This window comes from Rutidosis leptorrhynchoides, chromosome 6, assembly GCF_046630445.1.
Source record: "Rutidosis leptorrhynchoides isolate AG116_Rl617_1_P2 chromosome 6, CSIRO_AGI_Rlap_v1, whole genome shotgun sequence".
Lineage (NCBI taxonomy): Eukaryota > Viridiplantae > Streptophyta > Magnoliopsida > Asterales > Asteraceae > Rutidosis > Rutidosis leptorrhynchoides.
This window is the reverse complement of record NC_092338.1, coordinates 127,418,290-127,444,950: the sequence shown is the minus strand read 5'-3', so window position 1 is coordinate 127,444,950 and position 26,661 is coordinate 127,418,290. Positions and strand designations below refer to the sequence as shown.

The 26,661-nt window shown below is 33.7% G+C and overlaps 1 protein-coding gene and 1 pseudogene across 1 annotated transcript; both read right to left on the bottom strand.

Moving 5' to 3' along the window:
• Nucleotides 1-7,905: 7,905 nt before the first annotated feature.
• LOC139853331 (cullin-3B-like) lies at nt 7,906-10,205 on the bottom strand. Its single transcript, XM_071842706.1, has 2 exons — nt 9,973-10,205; nt 7,906-9,340 (listed from the first exon to the last, which is right to left on the bottom strand). The coding sequence occupies exons 1-2, from the start codon at nt 10,074-10,076 to the stop codon at nt 8,062-8,064; spliced, it is 1,383 nt and encodes a 460-aa protein (XP_071698807.1). The 5' UTR covers nt 10,077-10,205; the 3' UTR covers nt 7,906-8,061.
• A 2,090-nt stretch (nt 10,206-12,295) lies between these two features.
• LOC139854061 (uncharacterized) overlaps nt 12,296-26,661 on the bottom strand; it is a 93,676-nt pseudogene continuing 79,310 nt past the window's right edge.

The following is a 26,661-nucleotide window of genomic DNA, read 5'->3' as shown; positions in this document are numbered from 1 at the left end:
CATAGGACTAATTGAACACATTTCACCCGACCTTGTGTCGTAACCGGTTAATTGATACAACTTACTTGTTTAGGTCAAGGCTAAGCAACTTTCATGCATACGTTACTTTGTGAAGTACTTTTATACTCGTGCACTCGAGGTGAGATCATAGTCCCACCTTTTCAACAACTTTTTATACTTTTAAATTGTGGGCTGAGAAACATATACTTTGTACATTTTGTACTACTTGCTTTTATACTTTGAACACAAGTACAAGGAAAACAAACATTCCACAGCGAGTTAGAACAAAAATCCTCAATTCGATTATCATTAGTTACACTTGCAGGGTGTAAGCGAGAACTTATATTGTGTGGCCATACGGGTTTGACAAACCCTCATTCGGACGGTTCGCTACCGTTATGCGGATGAAATATATTTTTGAGAAACAGTGTATGTTCTAACACTATTGTGATGGGGTTCTATGGAAGGAAATGTTAAGTCTTGATAATTGGGTGCTCGCGAACAATACTTTTGGAATGCAAACGATTTTGATAATCAACTATGGGAATACTAAATCTTGTGGTTCAAAAACAACGTTTACAAATACACCTATGATTTCACCAACGTTTTTCGTTGACAGTTTTCTATATGTTTCTCAGGTTCATACTCGGCTACTTGATACATGCTTCCGCACTCTTTGATTACTTGATTGGAGTCTACCATGCATGCATACGCTAGGGATAGCACCTTTGGATTCGAACTTTTGTTTATATACTTACGCTATTTATAGCAACTGTGTTTTTCAACTTATATTATGTCGCAAGTTATTTCATTTATACTTTATGACTTTTGTAAACTTAGACTTGTTGTCGAACGGTTTTGTAAACTAAACTTGCAAGTCTTGTACCTTTCAAATGAATGCGACATAATTTTGGTCAAACGAGTCTCATATAGGGACTACGACCACGCAACGGGACCTAAGTTAACGGCGCCGTCAATAACGGTTTTGGTCGGGTCGTTACAAGTGGTATCAGAGCGTTGGTTGTAGGGAACTAGGACGTGCATTAGTGTGTCTAACAGAGTCGTTAGGACGCATTAGTGAGTCTAGACTACAACCGGATAGTTAGCATTTGCATTCTGACATACATTTGCTATAGATAGCACTTACTTGACTACTTGTGCATTATACTTGAATCATTCTTAGGAAAACTTTTTAATGGTACCCAACCTTCGTCATACGAACTCGTATTCCGCCACTTTTTGGTAACACACGTAAATTCATGATTCATACACGTATGGATGACGACGACTTCATTAGTCACACTCGTTCGGGAACTCTGTCTCCCGGATTGTTATTTGCCACCGTTTCAACTTACTCTCGGTTTCCCACTGGTGTTTCTTACTATCTACTTTTTGGTGTTACTACCATCACTACTCTAGGTGAGTATCGTCATCAACATTTATCACTACGGTTGCGTGCTACTCACTATCATGACTCGTTACTCTTTTCATACCTGAATACCTTATTGTCTGATTCGAACCACATTGACGTGAACAATAATTTATACACTTCCCTCGGGGAACGCATCTTCAGAGTTGCACCAATTCCTTCGATTTAATACGAGTCACGTTTGAGACGTCGTTACATTTTGTTCATTTTAGGTCTTCACGATGACACGAACTTGAATCTATAGAGTGATGTGGGAATGGAGGTATGAGTTAGCGTAATATAACGACACTCGATCAACGTGGTTATATTACGGTAAGACATACCAAAGTTCTAGTGACGCGTGATGGTGGTTAGACTCGATCAACCTAAACACCACCATGTGCCATGTACATGACTTCATCTTTTCAGGTTTGGACATCCGAAAACTCCGAGAATATTTATAACAACCATACCGGGGACACACCTTCGACTTCTGTCGAACTGTATTTATGCTTCCGAATGAATTACCGATTCCTCTCGGCTTCAACCGTATGTTACACGTGTATACTAGCTCGTCCTCGCACAGTCTTATTGACTAATTACAATTTACTCGTTATGCTCGCACTGAGGCGGAAACTTCTCTCTCACCACACTCGTACTTCCGGTTCAGGAAATCTTTATTCTAAACTTTCAATGGAGGGAGGGACTCTCCACGTAATACTAGTATTCACCTCGAGGGTGAATAGTTCCGACGAACGTTTTTGGAAACCGATAAATCTTCCGCGACGTGAATTTTCTTGAGAAACTTGTCCTAGCTAACGTTTTCAATTCCTAGCAAACTTGTTCAATATGCCTTAGGGAAATGTACCCCGTTTCGGATCGAGATCCTCGTTTCACTTCTAGATTTTGGAGTACCTTACAAAAAGCCTCGGGACCGCGTTTAGACATGAGTACCGCGTACCATCCACAACCCGACGGACCGAACAAACATGCGATTTAAACCTTGAAAACCATAATACAAGTTTGTATTACCAACTTCAAATTTGCTTGAGAAAAGTATTTTCCTTTAACCGAATCCTCGTACTACAATGATTTTCATTCGAGTTTTAACGTCACTCCTTTTGAAACCACATGTGACCGGAAACGTCATTCTCCTCTGTCGAACCAAGTAAACGATGATCAATTCACCGGGGCCGAGGTTATTCATGAGCAACCGAGAAAATTTATTCATATTCAGGTAAAACCCTACGCGACTCGTAATCACCAAGAGCTACGCCGATGTTAGACGTAAACATTTCAAATTCCACGTGGGAAACCGCGTCACGTTAAGAGTCGCACCTTGGAAAGGTGCAATCCGTTTCGGGAAACGTAGGAAGCTAAATTCGTGATATTTTAATCCTTTTGAAATCTTGGGGAGTTTTGGACCCGTTGCTAGCCGTTTAGATTTTCCGACCCATTTTGAGTCTCCGTTTATCCTACATTCGATGTATCAACTCAAAGAAGTGTTTTGCGAAACGAGAACTTGTTATCTCCTTTAATGAACTCACTATCGACGATAACCCTCACTTCCTAGGAGGACCGGTTGAAACCATAAATCGTGAAGCCAAACCTTAAAACAACATATGATCCCGACCGTCAAAATTCGTTGAAATACCCTAGGACGTACTTCTCCCTCACTCGTAGAATTGGCAACACAAGATCTCGAGGAAGATTCAACAACTACTACTTCCAACTAAATTTCGGGACGAAATTTCTTTTGAGGTGTGGATAATGTAACATCCCGCGTTTTTCCGTTAAATTTATTTTTAACACCGTCTTTTTTTTTAATAATATCTTTCGCTATTTAAATTCCCAATTTCCGTTGACTAACGTTTATAATATTCTCGTTATTTAATTTTGACATCACCCAATTACTCGAGCGTTTTAAAAATATTCGATCGGTTAAATCCCGCACCCGCTTTGAAACTCGAGGGACCGGAGTTGCCAAATGGGCAAACTAGTTGACTAGGTCAACTAGTCAACCCATTTCACCACCATTCAATCACCTCCATCTCTCTCTCTTTTCTCTCCATCCCAAGAACACACACATAAACCCATTCCATTCATTCATCATCTAAATTCAATCTTGGAAGCTCACAACAAATCTGACTACATATTCTTGATCCTCTCATCATTCTCTACGATTTGATACTAACCACACCGATTTTGGGTAACTTTCTAAAAACTCTAGATTTCTATAAATTCGTGTTTTTGACTTGAAATTGTGTTAGTTAGTGTCTATGGCTCGTGTCTAGCATGAATATATGTTTTGTTTGCTCGATTTGTTGATTTGAGTAACTAGTTTGAACTTTTGAAGTGGATTAGCTTAATCTTTGATTTTGGATGATTGAAAGTTGTTTAATTGTTAAAGTCATGTTTTAATTGTGTTACTAGTATCACTAGCTTCGTTTTGATGCGTAGGTTGATTAAGAAAACTTCAAAAACATGAATATTGATTTTTGTGGATTTTGGTTAGGGTTTGATAGACTTAAAACGAGCTTTTGATGCTTTGAATGTCGTGAAATGTTATTTGTGAGTGTTTAGTTGTAATGTATGTTTCATTACCTTCAAAACGGCATGTCATACATGTAAATTGGTTGCCCGAATCATGAAATGCGTTTCACAAACTTGAAACTTTAATTATGAACGTTTAATGCGGTTTTGGGTTGTTGTAAGTGTTGAATTTCTTGATGGAATGTGTCTAGGTGTTTTCCTCGTCAAATTACCTTTCCGATGATATAAGATACTTGTTCTAATTGTTTGCGGATCATAAGATGTGGTTATTTGGTTTTAGCTCGTGCATACTTTGAAAAACAGAAAAATGCCTGCACAGAGGGTGGCGCGGCGCGCCCCTTCCCCGCGCGGCGCGCAATCTGGCCTGGCCAGATTCTGCCCACTTTGTCCCATTTCACGCGAAATGTTTGACTAGCTATCGACCTCCGATTCACATGAAACTTGTTTTAATATACTTGTATATGAATAATTAGCATAGAAAAATAGTCCGGGGCCCGACCCGAACATGTTGACTTTTTCGTTGACTTTGACCAAGTTTGACTTTTAGTCAAACTTAACCAAACTTTTATACAATCATTCTAACATGCTTTTATACTTGTTTCTTGTATGAAACTTGACAACGTGATTCACATGCTATACTTAATCGAGTCGTAACGAGCCATAGGACTAATTGAACACATTTCACCCGACCTTGTGTCGTAACCGGTTAATTGATACAACTTACTTGTTTAGGTCAAGGCTAAGCAACTTTCATGCATACGTTACTTTGTGAAGTACTTTTATACTCGTGCACTCGAGGTGAGATCATAGTCCCACCTTTTCAACAACTTTTTATACTTTTAAATTGTGGGCTGAGAAACATATACTTTGTACATTTTGTACTACTTGCTTTTATACTTTGAACACAAGTACAAGGAAAACAAACATTCCACAGCGAGTTAGAACAAAAATCCTCAATTCGATTATCATTAGTTACACTTGCAGGGTGTAAGCGAGAACTTATATTGTGTGGCCATACGGGTTTGACAAACCCTCATTCGGACGGTTCGCTACCGTTATGCGGATGAAATATATTTTTGAGAAACAGTGTATGTTCTAACACTATTGTGATGGGGTTCTATGGAAGGAAACGTTAAGTCTTGATAATTGGGTGCTCGCGAACAATACTTTTGGAATGCAAACGATTTTGATAATCAACTATGGGAATACTAAATCTTGTGGTTCAAAAACAACGTTTACAAATACACCTATGATTTCACCAACGTTTTTCGTTGACAGTTTTCTATATGTTTCTCAGGTTCATACTCGGCTACTTGATACATGCTTCCGCACTCTTTGATTACTTGATTGGAGTCTACCATGCATGCATACGCTAGGGATAGCACCTTTGGATTCGAACTTTTGTTTATATACTTACGCTATTTATAGCAACTGTGTTTTTCAACTTATATTATGTCGCAAGTTATTTCATTTATACTTTATGACTTTTGTAAACTTAGACTTGTTGTCGAACGGTTTTGTAAACTAAACTTGCAAGTCTTGTACCTTTCAAATGAATGCGACATAATTTTGGTCAAACGAGTCTCATATAGGGACTACGACCACGCAACGGGACCTAAGTTAACGGCGCCGTCAATAACGGTTTTGGTCGGGTCGTTACAATAAGCAAATAATGAGTTATATTTCAGCAAGATAATCAAATTATATTACCTGCAAACAAGTTACAATCTGAAGATAACACTTAATAAACATATATGTGTTATGTTCTAAAATTATTTATTTAGGAGTGACATATAACAGGCTAGGCATCTTAGAAAAATCAGATTATTTAAGTTTTAATTTAGCCCAGTGTCTATTTAATCAAGGTTATTCACAAGATTCATCATTCATCACATCATTAGTAGAGCCCTATCTTCATTAATCTCCTTCTTATTTCTACACTTATCATGTATCATACACTTTTAACATTGTGACCATCATCACAAAGCACATTCATATAACAAGATAATAATTATCATCTATATATATATATATATATATATATATATATATATATATATATATATATATATATATATATATATATATATATATATATATGAGTCGTTAGATTGAAAACTTTGATTGAAACGAAAGATAAAGAATTACACCTATTTAAAATTTTATATTGTTAATCAAATCAAAATTTAAATTAAAATTAAAATTAAATAATATTATAGGTGAGATTTCCGCAAAGAGAACAAGGATGATTGTTTAGTGACCCCAGCTTTCCTTTTTGACAAATTCATTAACTTTACAAATATTCTCAACTTGTCAATCAATTTTTCCTAATCATAGTTACTACTGTACTAGTTATTAAATTAATAATCCAACTTAAATTATAAGTAAGATGAATTATGTAAAACTAATAATATGGATTTAATGGTTATAATAAACAAATTAATCAAATTTTGGGATAAGACTAAATGAGTGTGCATGTTGGCATATTTGAAAAAGTCAAAAGCTCGTTTTAATAAAGTGATCCTCTAGTACCGTAATTTATGTGATTAAATGCATATGTAGTTTTGAATTATTGCAAATTATTCCGTTACCAATATTAACATTATTCAAATTATATCTTTTTTTTTAAATACGTAATCTACCTATAATAATCTATAATACTCAAGGTTAGTACGTATTATTTTATTTTTGATAACAAAGGCGTTTATCAATTTAAAACAAATCATATGGAGTATTAAAATTTTTCATATTCATATTTTTTTTTCTTGACAATGCTTCTGCATATTAAAGTATGATGTAAAGATAGTGCGGTTTGAAAATTGGTACATGTATGGCCCACGATCACCGAATTGTAAATAAAATAAGTCTTTTTCATATACATGCGTTGAATTTTGCCCGTTTAAGGAAATATTTTACTAAAAAAAAAATTTGCTTCACAAAGGAATTCTCGAATTCTGCTTCTTTGTTAATTGAAGCCCAAATATGTTGGTCTTTGTTCTCTTACCTCCATTCATTACCAAAACTGCTTAAATTCAAAATGAGTAACAACTTTTCTTTTTGATCTATCTATTTTAAGGACACTAATTTAAAGGTGGTAAATTTGGCACATTCGTCACTATTGTAATAGTCCCAATTAATCCTTTTTAGGAGGCCAATTAAATTTTCCAAAATCCGTTTTGTCCATCAGTCAATGTGGATCAAAAAAGGGATTTAGCTCGTAAAAGTCGGATTTAGTCAGTCAAATTGGTTAAAGTCAAAGTTGGTCAATATTTTTCATAAGGAATTGGTATATTGTAATTACAGAAATATAATTCAGGCGGTATAACCGACCATATATAACTTAAATAACATAAATATAAATGTTAGTGAAGTTAATAAAAGTTAGATTACATAAATATAATTCAGGCGGTATAACCGACCATATATAACTTAAATAACATAAATATAAATGTTAGTGAAGTTAATAAAAGATAGTAAACATAAATGATAGTTAGGCGACAGTGTCGACCATATATAATTTAGGTGGCAGAGCCAACCATATAATAAGAACAATACAAATGCACTAAGAACTTAATAAAATTAGTAGTTCAAAATGTTAGTAGTCCAAAATTTGATATATTCGAGTCTGAAAATTATTAATAATTTCATACCTTGATTAGTGACTCGTGATCGTTTGAGATATCCTTTGATTACACTAAGCTCATCGTGCTGATAACGTGTTGTAATTTAGTAGTTTATAACTACCTTTAGCTTATTTACTAATTAGAGACTTATACATGTAAATAAGAAAAGAGAGAGTTTATAGATATGAAATATATATCAAAGTGTGTATATTGAAGGCTAACATAGAGGCCTTATTTATAGTGTAAAATATTACTATGCAAGCTATACAAAGTTGACTAAAATTTATCATCCATATGACTTTTTGTACTCATATTATAACACACACATAATTTACACTGGTATCAAACAAAAGTAACCCAAGTCTCAAAAACTAAACTTGCACAATTTCAAGAACAATCCCAAAAGCAATTAAGTTTGATACTACTGAAACCAAAACATAAACAAAAGTACTGATCACTTCAATCATATATGTACTATTAAACCTGTGAGGTCTTCATCTCACTTAACATAGCTTCCAATTTAGAAGTAAATCGAGACCCGCATTCTTTTTTCAGCTTCGATATCATCATTTTCTCCGCATCTTCATTTACATTCTTGTCAACGCCCGAACTAAGCCTTTTTCCCATATGTTTTTCGTAATACTCCTCAAACACATCTTTTTTACTAAGATAACCGATAAACACCATAATCTTATCTAGTACAATCGCCACGTCATCTTCATTCTCTGATTTCCTAAGCGTATCATCCACAAACAACGATATATAAACTGGGATCCGCGGGTTCCAATTAACCATATACTTAAACACAAAATTTAAACCCGTTTGAAATCCAACGTCATCATTATACGAAAGATGAATAATCTTTTCGTATTTATCTTTTTCGTCTAACAAGCGTTGTACAAAACTTACAGTATCTTTTACGTTTTCTGGATTGGTAACTACCAGTTGGTAAACTGTTCTCTGAACGTGACACATCATCATATCCCTTATTAACGCTGTCCCATCTGGCACCCTACGAAACAAGTTGTACATTCGCGCCAAATCATCATACATGTCGCCCACAATCATAGTAATCAACCCTTTGTCAAGTAAAGTCGTCATTTGATTTGTAACCGTTAAAACTAACAATAACTTCTTCATCTTCGCTAAACTTTTACGAGCTATGTCATTTTCAAAATCCAAGTAGTCCGAAATCCTCTCCATTTCATCATTCAAATATTTCTCAGTTTCCTTAAGATAATATCCACAACAATGATTTTCAACCATATCCTCAGATTGTGGTTTGTATACGCACTGCGTAATTTGTATAAAATGCTCTTCAAACACTTCTTTATAAACAGACTCACCAAGATCCATTAACATTTTCAATACGCTTTTGAGTAAATCCCTGTTGACAGCTTGATCTTCTCTTTCGGTCTGCACCATGTCCAATAGCGCAGATGTCACGTTCCTTCTGATATCACCAGAATATATGACATCATCGACCCACAGTTGAACTCCGAGTTCTTGAACATTGAACTTGTGTGTACTGGGAGTACAATTAGTATCCATGCACATGTAAACAGGCTTTAACATGTGAAATGCTTTGTTATGTTTGGTCCAATTCGTGGTCAACTCTTGTAGAAACAAAAGGTAGTTGTTAGACCACGCTTGTTCGATGGATCTTTTCATCTCGTTAATGTGTGATGACATAGTTGTTAAGATTCCATTGTATAACTTTTGTCCAAGATTGTTTTGGACCAAACGACTTGCGTGACTGCAGATACAAAACCACCATAATTAACTAACATAAATTTATACTTAACGGTGTAACTTTAGTCTAATTAATGTATATTTATTGTTACGAACCCTCTGATTTTGTATAACAAAAAACATTTCTTATTCTTACTTTACATTTAACCTAAATTAAGAGTAAAAATGAACTTTACCACTTCATACTTATCTTTTTATATAACAGAAGATCAATTAATAAATAACAACCCAATCAGGGGCGAAAATGTAGGGGAATGGGGCACCTGACTACGGGATTTGTAATTTTTAGTTCAAAAATTCTGGATTTTTTAATTTTGACCTAAGGTGGATATTTTTCTCCAAATATCTCCTTATTTTGTCGAAAAACCTCCTTATTTTGCATAAAAGCCTTTTTCATATTTGGCGAAAAAAAAGTATCTACTCTTTTAAAAGTTTTTTGGCCCTGCTCCCCCAGTAAACCCAAAAAAGTAACATTGGATAATTTAAGGCGGGAGTATAATATATACTCAGTAATATAATAATGCGATGGCCAATGAGTATGAATATGCACGGAATCTAATCAAAGAAATATATAAAATTGAACAATAGAAAGTTAATAAATAAAGGGGGAAATGAAAATATAATAAAGAAAAAAACCTGTAAAGATGATCGAAAGTAAGTGCAGTGGTGTTATCGCCATAAGCCTCGTGAATAGCACTCTCTATTATCTTTGAACTCTCGTCAGCATCCCTCGGATCCATTTTCTGTACTCAAATACCAACTTTAAAACCGCCTTTTGTGAATTTAGGGTTTTTTTTGTTACGAGTAGTTAAAAGGAGAAGATGATCGGGTATTTATACCGCCAATAACACGGTAGTAGTTTACACTGATAACTGTTACTCGGTGACAATTTTTAAATACATACACATATATTTATATTTGGTCCATCAGATTTCTCGATTTTTCTATCAGGACATAAACTTACATATTTAATTGCATGAAACATTTTAGTTTTTTACTCGGTATCTACCTATCCATTAAAAGGATGGATTTTTTTTTTTTTACTGTAGGAGGGCCATATTTGTAATTTACTTGCTTCATGTAAAAAAAAATATCTCCAACAGCAGGCTTCTTGTGTACGATAGCTTCATTTTGAATGCCACATGTCTGTAAACAATTGATGAGTGTTGCATGTCTAAACGGCTTAGACCATTCCATCAAGGTGTAGATGAGGTGGAAGATGTAGCTAAAACTGACACCAACGGGCACTTTTAATATGGGGTGTCAGTTTTGACATTATAGGGACTTGTAAGTTTTGCAACCGATTTGTTTATAGAGTTTTGCGTGGTTTAATCACAAAATTTTCAATTTTAATTAATTTATTTTTTCCCGCCTCATTTTCAATCAGATTTTACCACATCACTCTACCTCAATATTTAACACAAAAAAATGACACAACGGTTAAAAATGTTAGAAAATGACATTGTCAAATCACAGTCGGATTACACTCTTTGGCCAAACTGCTCGAGATATCATCGCCACGGCTAGGAATCAGTGGCGAGTTTATGCTTTAGTCTACGGGGTCCGGTGACACTACTAGTTTCGATTTTTTTTTTTACAATATATACTTCAAATTGTGTAGAACACCACTAAATTTAACTATAGGACCCCATATATTTTTAAGATTTATCTTTTTTAAGAGGTAAACAACCATTAAAGTATCCTTCAAACATAATTACGTCTAGAAAAAAATTTCGAAACTCCATTGAATTTTCATTCTAGATTCCCCACCGTTAGGAATGGTCTTATCTCCCCTACAACCGACTTCGTTTTTACATAGCTTTATTTCAATACCACATGTCATTTAACAGCTGATGAGTCTTGTATGTCCGACAGCAGCTGCTTAAATTATCCTTCAAACTTCTGTGCATTAATAGGTTGTAAAATACAACCTTTAATGCACAATTACTGCGGATATATCAAAAAGGATTGTGAATATATCACCACCGATAGAGGCCCAAGTTTTGTGCTTTTATCAAATTTTAACTGTATTTATATTGGAAAAACAGGTAAGATCCGAGGCAAGAAAAGTGCACGATCTGTTTTTCGATATATTAAAAATCGCGTTTGCCGATATATTAAAAATCGTGTTTCCCGATACCGACTTCCGAGAAGCCAGAAGTACGCTCACTTTCTCGGGCTCCATAGCTTCATCGGCATCTGCAAATGTCTCGTCTCCTAGAGGTGTACCACTTTTCGTTAGTCAACCCGAGCGACAGAAACAAATACTATAGGTTGATACGACTCCGAGGGAACTCTCTCGTGGGCCCACCCTTACTGCTCAGAGAGAAACACGATTGGGGAGTAATAGTAGTATCCGAGAGTCAACTAATCGGGAAGATGAATCGAAACCGTTGACTCACCCAGGTGAACTCGTAATCTGCAAAAAGAAACGAAAAGACCGAGAAAAATCATTGGTGAAGTCAGGTGGGAGCAGGTCTGGCGGTTCGGTTTCGCCAACTGGCGTTGGTCGTGATATCAGGAGTCCAGATCAAACTAGATTGAGTCAAAGTCAACAACAATGGACTAATAATAGTCAGTCTCCTAAGCAAGGGAGTGGTAGTGGAAGAGGAAGTGGAGTTAATTAGGCGAACCCCGTTAAGCGGATGAGACAGACGCAGGGAAAAGGCGGCCGAGTCAATTTTAGGTCAGCATCTTGAAGTTGACATGTGTAATTTATTAGGACGATGCTTGTTAACTTAAGTGTGTTAGTGTTTGTTGAAGTACAGTAGAAACTCGATAAATTAATACTCGATTATTTAATAAACTCTCTAAGATAATATTTTTTGTCGGTTCCGACTCGGGGATAGGGTGCTAAATTGATAATTCGCTAAAATTATAAGATAATACAATTTTGATAATTTTCTTTAGACCCCATATAAAATATAAATTAATAACTCTTTATACAATATATAGCATATTACATGAATGATTTATGAAGGTTTCTTAAAAAATGACTTAATTGTCTTTTGTTTTTTGTTGAAATCAATTTCCCCTTAATCTCGTCTCTAATTTTCCTTAGCATGGTAAGAACTTCTGGTGTTGTTTTCTCATAGCTCAACAAGAAATTATTCATTGTGATTGCCGCTTTAATAGCTTCGTTTCGCGAAGGGGGCTCCATTGTAGAACTTCCATCATCTTCTTCATCGATATCATCTTTATTAATTCCAATAACGCTTTCAATAATTTCTTCATCAGTCAACAACTGTGCAACTACATTTTCTTCTAGGTGAGTCAGAACATCTTCGACATCCATAGCATTGCGATAACCCAACTCTTTGATCAAATTCTGGAGTTCTTGAGTGCTTTCACCACCTTCATCTGAGTTCTCAAAAGTCATGTTATTTGTTGATCGAAGTTTACAATGAGGATAGCAGTTCGAAATTGTATTTGCACGAACATCCATAGTCCATGCTGAAATTGCAAGATTCATTGCATCTAATACATTTATTTTTGCTGGATTTGGAACCCCTAATTCATAACCCTCCAAAATGAAATGTCCCGTTCTTATTGATTAAAAACGTTCCATATTAATTGATTTCGTTGCGAGATTTTGACCTCTATATGAGACGTTTTTCAAAGACTTCATTCATTTTTAAAACAAACCATAACCTTTATTTTATAAATAAAGGTTTAAAAAGCTTTACGTAGATTATCAAATAATGATAATCTAAAATATCCTGTTTACACACGACCATTACATAATGGTTTACAATACAAATATGTTACATCGAAATCAGTTTCTTGAATGCAGTTTTTACACAATATCATACAAACATGGACTCCAAATCTTGTCCTTATTTTAGTATGCAACAGCGGAAGCTCTTAGTATTCACCTGAGAATAAACATGCTTTAAACGTCAACAAAAATGTTGGTGAGTTATAGGTTTAACCTATATATATCAAATCATAATAATAGACCACAAGATTTCATATTTCAATACACATCTCATACATAGAGATAAAAATCATTCATATGGTGAACACCTGGTAACCGACATTAACAAGATGCATATATAAGAATATCCCCATCATTCCGGGACACCCTTCGGATATGATATAAATTTCGAAGTACTAAAGCATCCGGTACTTTGGATGGGGTTTGTTAGGCCCAATAGATCTATCTTTAGGATTCGCGTCAATTAGGGTGTCTGTTCCCTAATTCTTAGATTACCAGACTTAATAAAAAGGGGCATATTCGATTTCGATAATTCAACCATAGAATGTAGTTTCACGTACTTGTGTCTATTTTGTAAATCATTTATAAAACCTGCATGTATTCTCATCCCAAAAATATTAGATTTTAAAAGTGGGACTACAACTCACTTTCACAGATTTTTACTTCGTCGAGAAGTAAGACTTGGCCACTGTTGATTCACGAACCTATAACAATATATACATATATATTAAAGTATGTTCAAAATATATTTATAACACTTTTAATATATTTTGATATTTTAAGTTTATTAAGTCAGCTGTCCTCGTTAGTAACCTACAACTAGTTGTCCACAGTTAGATGTACAGAAATAAATTGATAAATATTATCTTGAATCAATCCACGACCCAGTGTATACGTATCTCAGTATTGATCACAACTCAAACTATATATATTTTGGAATCAACCTCAACCCTGTATAGCTAACTCCAACATTCACATATAGAGTGTCTATGGTTGTTCCGAAATATATATAGATGTGTCGACATGATAGGTCGAAACATTGTATACGTGTCTATGGTATCTCAAGATTACATAATATACAATACAAGTTGATTAAGTTATGGTTGGAATAGATTTGTTACCAATTTTCACGTAGCTAAAATGAGAAAAATTATCCAATCTTGTTTTACCCATAACTTCTTCATTTTAAATCCGTTTTGAGTGAATCAAATTGCTATGGTTTCATATTGAACTATATTTTATGAATCTAAACAGAAAAAGTATAGGTTTATAGTCAGAAAAATAAGTTACAAGTCGTTTTTGTAAAGGTAGTCATTTCAGTCGAAAGAACGACGTCTAGATGACCATTTTAGAAAACATACTTCCACTTTGAGTTTAACCATAATTTTTAGATATAGTTTCATGTTCATAATAAAAATCATTTTCTCAGAATAACAACTTTTGAATCAAAGTTTATCATAGTTTTTAATTAACTAACCCAAAACAGCCCGCGGTGTTACTACGACGGCATAAATCCGGTTTTACGGTGTTTTTCGTGTTTCCAGGTTTTAAATCATTAAGTTAGCATATCATATAGATATAGAACATGTGTGTAGTTAATTTTAAAAGTCAAGTTAGAAGGATTAACTTTTGTTTGCGAACAAGTTTAGAATTAACTAAACTATGTTCTAGTGATTACGAGTTTAAACCTTCGAATAAGATAGTTTTATATATATGAATCGAATGATGTTATGAACATCATTACTACCTCAGGTTTAGTAGGTAAACCTACTGGAAGTGACAAGAAATGATCTAGCTTCAAAGGCTCTTGGATGGCTTGAAAGTTCTTGAAGTAGGATCATGACACAAAAACAAGTTCAAGTAAGATTTTTACTCGAATTAAGATAGTTTATAGTTATAGAAATTGAATCAAAGTTTGAATATGAATATTACCTTGAATAAGAAAGATAACCTACTGTATATAACAAAGGTTTCTTGATCTTAGATGATTACTTGGAATGGATTAGAAAGCTTGGAAGTAAATTAGTAAACTTGAAGGGATTTTTGAAGTGTTCTTGAAGTGTTCTTTCTATGATGATTATAGCTTGATTCTTGAAGTGATTTTTGATGAAGATGATGATTAACTACTGGAAAAATACGTTCATAATAGTGTGTGTGTGTGTTGAGAGAGAATTAGAAAGAGAATTGGAAGTGAAATGGAGTGAATGATGAGTGGTAATTGGTGAGTGGTGAGTGGGGTTAAAAGGAGTTCTAGTTAGTTGACTAGCTCATGGTAGAAGTTAAAATTGATTAGTCATACATGACATAATCAAGAGTGGAATCCCATGCTAGTTCCTATTGGTATATATGTAACAACCCGTCCTTATACACCTGGACGAAGTCATCAACATTTGGTCCCATTACGATGATCGACTCCAAGTAATGTCCTTAAAATGAGCTAATGCACAGCGAAAGGTTTCTTTCATACCTGAGAATAAACATGCTTAAAAGTGTCAACCAAAAAGGTTGGTGAGTTCATAGGTTTATCATAACAATCATTTCAATATCTTAATAGATCACAAGATTTCATAATCATAAACATAATACACTCGCAAGTGTATGTAAAACATTCTAAGTGGTTGAGCACTTGGTAACCATACTTAACTATTAATCAACGTCGCATATTCCCTTTATTATGAAATCTCACTACACTGTACCAAGTGTAGCCACCAAAACGAAGTACTGTGCAACCGTTGAATACTGGTCGTCCAGTCCGGTTGGGGTTGTCAGGCCCGATAGATCTATCAACAGGATTCGCGTTTACAATACCCATGTAAATAGTAGTTACCAAGCTACAGGGAAGTATGCCAGTGGTACAACTCAACGTAGAATATATTTTTAAGTACTTATGTCTATTTCGTAAACATTTATAAAAACAGCGCATGTATTCTCAGCTCAAAAATATATATTGCAAAAGCAATTAAAAAGGGAGCAAATGAAACTCACCGTACTGTATTTCGTAGTAAAAATACATATAACATCATTGAACAAGTGTAAGGTTGGCCTCGGATTCGCGAACCTTAAGGAAGTAGCCCTTAAAGAAAATGCCCAAGTCGGGAATTGAACCCGCGACGTCCCGCTAACCCGATAACATCCTTAATCATTACACTACTCGTTCATTTATGGTTTAATTCACAACTTGATTCTATTTAACCATTTTATCACTTTCAAACCATAATCATTCTTATCATCATCATAAACAAACTCATTACACTATCATCTTATCTTAATCACCATCACAGTAGTCTAGTTCAATCACAGCGTCATCGCATTTTTCTTTTAACATCACCATCATTAATCCTCCTAATCAACATACGATCATCATTTTTGCCTCATCCTTAATATCATCGTGATTCATTCATGGTTCTCACGGCTCACGGTCACCATCATCATTTTAATCCTAAGCTTATCATCAATATCAATTCTTATCATTATCATCAATGGATTATGTTTATCATCGTGATCCTTCGTACATTACTTAAGCCACAAAACTCGTTTACTTAAGATGGTTTCTTATTAGTCCGGCCCAAATAAGGAAAAAAAATTACGGCCCAATGACTACATATACCCAACAAAGATTAATACATGGTCTAATGATTAAAACCGTCGTCCCAATTAGAATTTCATCAGTTTCTGCTTTTGATTCGAAGTCACACCCTATCACTTTCATCTATATTATTTTTATATGACATATTGGCATCATGCCACTTTATTAAGTCAAGTGGATTTAGAAAGTGTCTGCCATAAACAAAAACAAACTACACGTTTCCACTTTTACGTCCAAGTAATATTGTGTACCATCATATATATTTTTGTTTTGTAATTGTGAGTATTAATGAATTTGTGTCCCCACAAACACAACTTGGAAAAGCTTACAGCCCATGATTTCAATATAACTGCCAGTTGTCGAATTCTACATGAAATCTTCGAATATATATATATATATATATATATATATATATATATATATATATATATATATATATATATATATATATATATATATATATATATAAATATGATTAAGCTTCACAAGTAATTAATCTAGCTTCTCAGGTTCTGAAAACTCCATGTTTCGACATCATTAAACCGAGCAAGGTTTGATTGGTGTGCGGTTGGGTGGTGATCATGGTGGTGTCCGGTGAGAGAGGTGATGTCGAGTTTCCTTCAAGAGTGGTGGTGGATAATAAAGGTGGTTGTGGGTGACGGGTTTAAAAAAAATGAAGAAGAGTTAGCGAGGGTTTTTAAATCGAATCAGAAAAATATACATAGCAGCAACAATTAAATGGGTTTAAGGTGGTTTTAGGGTGATGGTACGGTGGTGTTGGCCAAGGGTGACCGATGGTGTTTTAGGCGGTTTTTCGACAGACATAGGAGTAAGTGTAATAGGAGGGTGACAAGAGTGGTGATGGGTTTAGTTTTGATAGGAGAGAAGAGAAGATGGTATGTGAGGGTGGTGATGTTCTTAAACCGAAAAGCAGTAGGCTAGTAGTCGTAGTTTTTAAATGAATGTTTCATGGTGATTTTTGATTATGTTGTAGATTGGTTCATGGATCTTGTGGTTTGGTCAGTTCAACGAAGAGGGAAAGAAAATAATAACAAAAGCAAACAGAACACAGGTTTGTAGCAAGAACAAATAGTAAAACGGGTGCTAGTGGTGACTTTTGGTGATCGTGAAACAACACAACAGAAACAAAATAACGCAGGTGTGGTTTATGGTTTAAGATGATGGTGTTGGTAACTTGGTTCTTGAACCGAAACAAACTATAGTTCGCAACCGGGTGTGATTGATTGAAGCTATAAGCATATATATATATATATATAGTAAGAGATCATGAAGATGATGGTTGGAGGTTTAGGTGACGATGAGTTGTTCATGATGATCGAAGGTGGTGGCAAGTGGTGGCTTGGTGGTTACTATGGTGAATCGTAGAAGAGAAGAAAACAAATGGGTGAATATATGGTTCATGTGTGCACTACCTATGTATGTATATATAACATGTGGAATTTAGATATTTTGAAGAGAAACAAAAACACTAACAGTATAAAAATTGACAATATAAATCACAGATTTAATTACTATTAGTCTGCCGACACATTAAGTAGGTATAATATCATGGTCCGTTGATAATTAGTGGGGGATAAAAGTATTCTGAAATATTCCCAAATTTTTGGATTGACTATATTTAATTATTTCACTCATTACCTGTTTGGAACCTGATCAAAAAGGTTCGAAAATTATTTATTTTCTGTTCCGATTTGTATGTACGGAGTACTAATATTTAAACTTAAAAAAAGTAAAAATACTTTTAACAAATCTAAAATCTTCGTAATCGATTTACAGTTCAGCTTTTATTTTAATCCTTCATAAACATGTACTATATCTATATTAAAACTAACAAAACGTCAACCGAGTGTTACTGACGTTTACTAATTAAGCTCGAAATCATTTATTGTTAATATATTCTCTTTCTATATATATAAATAGTTGTAAATAGCAAGTTTAACTACTAAAATGAATATATTATATATTCTTAAACAAATAAATTTAATATTATTTATATATTTATAAGTAATATTTATACACATAATTATATATATATATATATATATATATATATATATATATATATATATATATATATATATATATATATATATATAATAGTTTTCATTACATCGCGTATTATTTTACGTATTTATTTCCAAAAATTTAATCATACAATAGTTACAATAATGTTTCAAATTATTATATATTTATATATGTATCTTTTTACAAATAATTGTTCGTGAAACGTCGGAAATGGTCGAAGTCTAATGAATATACGAAAATAGTTCAAAAATTTTGTGACTCAACATTACGGACTTTGCTTATCATGTCAGAATTATGAAATCGTATCGAGAATTTGGTTTAAAATTAGTCGAAATTTTCCGGGTCGTGACAGTACCCACCCGTTAAAGAAATTTCGTCCCGAAATTTGATCGAGGTCGTCATGGCTAACAATAAGAATGTTTTTTTTTCATGACGAATATGAATAGGGTTTTATCATTTTCGATTAATATGGATAAAATGATTAGATCATGCGAAGCGTACGAGTGAAGCTATCACAAAAGAGTGAAATGAAGTGATTAGTGGTTCGTCTTAACTTCTGACATAGTCAAAGTTGATTTTTCAGAATTCAAGGAATTTAAAGAAATCTTCTAATAAAAAAAAATGTAATTTCATGATTTATTAGCAGATTATCGAAAGAACAGAAATATCAAGGAAATAATCCGTGATATGCTTAGAGATTAAGTAGAATGAAAGAGTTATGTAATATGGCACATGATGATGATAAGGTCTGTAAATCATCATCACGTTACATTAAAAATTTAGCATGTCTTACTGTAATATAATCACGTTGGCCCGGCGTCATTATATTATACTAACTCATGCTTCAATTCCCAACACTTCTCTAAGAAATCATTCATAATTTAAACTCGATTGTTACAGAATATAGAAACTAAAACAGTTTCTTTTATGATGTAATATAGATAGCACGAAGAGATAAATAATTTCGGACAAAGATATCAATGAAGGTATCTTGAGAAATATCGAAGATATTTATAACGAAAGATATGATGATATCTTAGAATTTAAAATATTTATGATCAGAAGATGATGAAGAAATTCGTCCGCAAGGATTTAGACTAATTAAGGAGCTAGAGATTTCGGCAGATACTGAATCGTCTGGATTCGTTAAGTACAGGTTTAATCCTGGTAATTTGTCTACAGACTCCTTCATGGTGTGCTCAATCCTATTTTCAGTACCAAATTTTCTATCGAGCGTTCCTAACACTTCCTTCTTTATCATCAACTTTTGGCCATTAAGACCATCTACAACATGCTGCTTCGTCAGCATTTAAAATTTCCGGATCTGGATCATTGGTTATCAAACCGAGGGGTTTTAAGAGAATTGTGTTTTTAGATGATTAAACGCTGATGGTAATATGGTGGAATATAAAAGGTTCTCCAGTAATGATGATGAAGTGCAACTTATATACCAAAGTTATAATATGGTTTGTTCGAATGAAAAGTCGAAGTTGATTTGCTGAAGCTGTGACAAAATTGGCTACTTTGGAAAGGGATTGCAAAGTGATTTTCGGTAGTAACATCGCCAAAGGAGCTAGCGCATATATATGTTAAACCTTTACTCAAATTCCAAGAGTTTCTCAGTTGCATAACTGTATGCATAAATCTTTTCTTCCGTAGATGAAGTGCGGTTGGTTCATCCTCTCGATCGAAGTGTTTTCAAGAATCGTGAAAGGTTTGAACGCATCAAGATACAATGAGGTCTAGGATGAAATCAAGTGGCAAACTTGAAGAATTATTTACTTTCATATGTTATAATCAGTATTTTAATTTTATTTTAATTGTCCACTTTTATTAGTCCATAGTCGATAGTCCGCAGTAACAGTCCAATAATTCATATATATTTTAATATTTAATATTCAAATTAATTAATACGTTTCATGACCCGTATACGTCTCAGACTCGATCACAACTCAAACTATATATATTATTGTAGAATCAACCTCAACCCTGTATAGCTAACTCCCGCATTACTGCATATAGAGTGTCTATGGTTATTCCAAAGAATATATATAGATGCGTCGATATGATATGTCAAAACCTTGTATACGTGTCCCGATATTTAAAGTGCGTAAAAATAAATAACAAAAATTAAATGACGATAAATAAAGTGTGTAAAGTAAATAAGAGAAACTAAATGACGATAAATAAAATTGCGAGAATGTAAATTGCGATAAATAAAATGTAATCAGTTAGCTAGGAACAGTTAGCGTGGATTCTTAACAAAATTTCTCATAGTTAATTTGTTTGTTTCTAACAAATTTTATTTTTGTCCAATGCTTTCTTCATTATGCCACTTGTTGAATTCTGATAGGTCAAAATCCAAATATGAAATTGAATGAAAATGGTTACTCTGTGGTAAACGGATTCATATGTCGGTGGATGTAAGTAGGATAGTAAATGACCGTTGAATCATATTCGAAGAATGTACAATGTAACTTATTAAAGTGACACCCAAATATTCCTCGGGTATTATCTACCCGTTAAAATATTCTCATCATTAACAGTTTGCACAAAACAATTTTTAATTACAATCTTTATGAAAATATACATACATATATATATTTTTTCAGATGTAATCATGAATTTAATGAGTAAATAAGATTTTAAACTCATTTGATTTATCGTTAATACTAGATTACATAATCTCTAAAACTTTAGATATTACATAATTGCCATGTCGAGCGAAGATAATCGATGTAGAACGATATGTATAATGAAGATAAAGTAGATAGAACGATACGTAGAACGATGATTATGCTCGAGGTACAGGATGGGATGTTGAGGCATGTGATGTTGAAACTTGGGTTGTTGGTGGTACTGGTGCTGTTATTGATGGTACTATGGGTGCCGGTGATAATGTTGAAGCTGGTAAATTTTGCACCATATTCTCCTAATTGATTACTCGAGCGCGAAGTTCGTTGACTTATTCTATTATTCCGGGATGATTGTCAGTTGGAACGAGCGAATGAATAAGGTTTAGAATTGTGGATAGAATATAATCGTGGTGAGATATTCGGGCAACGAGAGTGAAAATGGTGTTTCGAACAGGTTCGCCGGTAAGTGATTCAGGTTCTTCGCCAAAAGGTGAATTCGGTTGGTGGAAGGGATCGCCTTCTTCTCGTCTCCATTGGTTAAGTCGACTACGAACCCATCAGATAAATTGAGGATGGCTAATTGATTGATTCATTCTGGTGACGCTGCTTCTAGGGCTGGAGTGGGACTCGAACTGGTTGAGGGATTCAGCTCGTACGATCAGATGTAGGACTTTTCGATAAGAAATAGATTATAGGATGTAGATTAGTACCCTGCAATACATAATTTGCATATGCATATATAATACTAAAATCCCATAAGTTACGGAGAAATCTACGAAAGTTGTCAGGCAAAGTCTACAGTAACAGATATGCTAAGATATGAATTTAGCAGATACACTAAGATACGGATTTTGTCTATACACTATTTATGCAATCGTTACAGTAAGATGTGTCTAGACTAAGAATGATAAGCAGGTAATTTTTGACACGAAAAGATAAGCAAAACTTTTGACATGCAGACACGGTCGAAGTCCAGACTCACTAATGCATCTAAACAACTATCAGTTAGACACACTAATGCAAGACCTGGTTCACTAAGACCACCTCTCTGATACCACCTGTAACAACCCGTCCTTATCCACCTGGACGAAGTCATCAACATTTGGTCCCATTACGATGATCGACTCCAAGTAATGTCCTTAAAATGAGCTAATGCACAGCGGAAGGTTTCTTTCATACCTGAGAATAAACATGCTTAAAAGTGTCAACCAAAAAGGTTGGTGAGTTCATAGGTTTATCATAACAATCATTTCAATATCTTAATAGACCACAAGATTTCATAATCATAAACATAATACACTCGCAAGTGTATGTAAAGCATTCTAAGTGGTTGAGCACTTGGTAACCATACTTAACTATTAATCAACGTCGCATATTCCCTTTATTATGAAATCTCACTACACTGTACCAAGTGTAGCCACCAAAACGAAGTACTGTGCAAACATTGAATACTGGTCGTCCAGTCCGGTTGGGGTTGTCAGGCCCGATAGATCTATCAACAGGATTCGCATTTACAATACCCATGTAAATAGTAGTTACCAAGCTACAGGGAAGTATGCCAGTGGTACAACTCAACGTAGAATATATTTTTAAGTACTTATGTCTATTTCGTAAACATTTATAAAAACAGCGCATGTATTCTCAGCCCAAAAATATATATTGCAAAAGCAATTAAAAAGGGAGCAAATGAAACTCACCGTACTGTATTTCGTAGTAAAAATACATATAACATCATTGAACAAGTGTAAGGTTGGCCTCGGATTCGCGAACCTTAAGGAAGTAGCCCTTAAAGAAAATGCCCAAGTCGGGAATTGAACCCGCGACGTCCCGCTAACCCGATAACATCCTTAATCATTACACTACTCGTTCATTTATGGTTTAATTCACAACTTGATTCTATTTAACCATTTTATCACTTTCAAACCATAATCATTCTTATCATCATCATAAACAAACTCATTACACTATCATCTTATCTTAATCACCATCACAGTAGTCTAGTTCAATCACAGCGTCATCGCATTTTTCTTTTAGCATCACCATCATTAATCCTCCTAATCAACATACGATCATCATTTCTGCCTCATCCTTAATATCATCGCGATTCATTCATGGTTCTCACGGCTCACGGTCACCATCATCATTTTAATCCTAAGCTTATCATCAATATCAATTCTTATCATTATCATCAATGGATTATGTTTATCATCGTGATCCTTCGTACATTACTTAAGCCACAAAACTCGTTTACTTAAGATGGTTTCTTATTAGTCTGGCCCAAATAAGGAAAAAAAATTACGGCCCAATGACTACATATACCCAACAAAGATTAATACATGGTCTAATGATTAAAACCGTCGTCCCAATTAGAATTTCATCAGTTTCTGCTTTTGATTCGAAGTCACACCCTATCACTTTCATCTATATTATTTTTATATGACATATTGGCATCATGCCACTTTATTAAGTCAAGTGGATTTAGAAAGTGTCTGCCATAAACAAAAACAAACTACACGTTTCCACTTTTACGTCCAAGTAATATTGTGTACCATCATATATATTTTTGTTTTGTAATGGTGAGTATTAATGAATTTGTGTCCCCACAAACACAACTTGGAAAAGCTTACAGCCCATGATTTCAATATAACTGCCAGTTGTCGAATTCTACATGAAATCTTCGAATATATATATATATATATATATATATATATATATATATATATATATATATATATATATATATATATATATATATATATAATATGATTAAGCTTCACAAGTAATTAATCTAGCTTCTCAGGTTCTGAAAACTCCATGTTTCGACATCATTAAACCGAGCAAGGTTTGATTGGTGTGCGGTTGGGTGGTGATCATGGTGGTGTCCGGTGAGAGAGGTGATGTCGAGTTTCCTTCAAGAGTGGTGGTGGATAATAAAGGTGGTTGTGGGTGACGGGTTTAAAAAAAATGAAGAAGAGTTAGCGAGGGTTTTTAAATCGAATCAGAAAAATATACATAGCAGCAACAATTAAATGGGTTTAAGGTGGTTTTAGGGTGATGGTACGGTGGTGTTGGCCAAGGGTGACCGATGGTGTTTTAGGCGGTTTTTCGACAGACATAGAAGTAAGTGTAATAGGAGGGTGACAAGAGTGGTGATGGGTTTAGTTTTGATAGGAGAGAAGAGAAGATGGTATGTGAGGGTGGTGATGTTCTTAAACCGAAAAGCAGTAGGCTAGTAGTCGTAGTTTTTAAATGAATGTTTCATGGTGATTTTCGATTATGTTGTAGATTGGTTCATGGATGTTGTGGTTTGGTCAGTTCAACGAAGAGGGAAAGAAAATAATAACAAAAGCAAACAGAACACAGGTTTGTAGCAAGAACGAATAGTAAAATGGGTGTTAGTGGTGACTTTTGGTGATCGTGAAACAACACAACAGAAACAAAATAACGCAGGTGTGGTTTATGGTTTAAGATGATGGTGTTGGTAACTTGGTTCTTGAACCGAAACAAACTATAGTTCGCAACCGGGTGTGATTGATTGAAGCTATAAGCATATATATATATATATATATATATATATATATATATATATATATATATATATATATATATATATATATATATAGTAAGAGATAATGAAGATGATGGTTGGAGGTTTAGGTGACGATGAGTTGTTCATGATGATCGAAGGTGGTGGCAAGTGGTGGCTTGGTGGTTACTATGGTGAATCGTAGAAGAGAAGAAAACAAATGGGTGAATATATGGTTCATGTGTGCACTACCTATGTATGTATATATAACATGTGGAATTTAGATATTTTGAAGAAAAACAAAAACACTAACAGTATAAAAATTGACAATATAAATCACAGATTTAATTACTATTAGTCTGCCGACACATTAAGTAGGTATAATATCGTGGTCCGTTGATAATTAGTGGGGGATAAAAGTATTCTGAAATATTCCCAAATTTTTGGATTGACTATATTTAATTATTTCACTCATTACCTGTTTGGAACCTGATCAAAAAGGTTCGAAAATTATTTATTTTCTGTTCCGATTTGTATGTACGGAGTACTAATATTTAAACTTAAAAAAAAGTAAAAATACTTTTAACAAATCTAAAATCTTCGTAATCGATTTACAGTTCAGCTTTTATTTTAATCCTTCATAAACATGTACTATATCTATATTAAAACTAACAAAACGTCAACCGAGTGTTACTGACGTTTACTAATTAAGCTCGAAATCATTTATTGTTAATATATTCTCTTTCTATATATATAAACAGTTGTAAATAGCAAGTTTAACTACTAAAATGAATATATTATATATTCTTAAACAAATAGATTTAATATTATTTATATATTTACAAGTAATATTTATACACATAATTATATATATATATATATATATATATATATATATATATATATATATATATATATATATATATATATATATATATAATAGTTTTCATTACATCGCGTATTATTTTACGTATTTATTTCCAAAAATTTAATCATACAATAGTTACAATAATGTTTCAAATTATTATATATTTATATATGTACCTTTTTACAAATAATTGTTCGTGAAACGTCGGAAATGGTCGAAGTATAATGAATATACGAAAATAGTTCAAAAATTTTGAGACGCAACATTACGGACTTTGCTTATCATGTCAGAATTATGAAATCGTATCGAGAATTTGGTTTAAAATTAGTCGAAATTTTCCGGGTCGTGACAATATACCCATAGTAAGTACGTTTTGAAGCTGTGTATAATACGGGTAAGAATACGACTAGAATTCTTGATGAAAGAAAAGAATGGGAAAGTAACTGTAACCATTTTCGTTAAGTATGAGTGTTTTGATATATGTCTTGAAGTCTTCCAAAAGTATTTTAATACATCTAAATACACTACATGTATATACATTTTAACTGAGTCGTTAAGTCATCGTTAGTCGTTACATGTAAGTGTTGTTTTGAAACCTTTAAGTTAACGATCTCAATTAATGTTGTTAACCCATTGTTTATTATATCTAATGAGATGTTAAATTATTATATTATCATGATATTATGATATATTAATATATCTTAATATGATATATATACATTTAAATGTCGTTACAACGATAATAGTTATATATATGTCTCGTTTCGAAATCCTTAAGTTAGTAGTCTTGTTTATATGTATATAGCTCATTGTTAATATACTTATGGAGATACTTACTTATCATAATCTCATGTTAACCATATGTATATCCATATATATATCGTCATGTCGTTTTTACAAGTTTTAACGTTCGTGAATCGCCGGTCAACTTGGGTGGTCAATTGT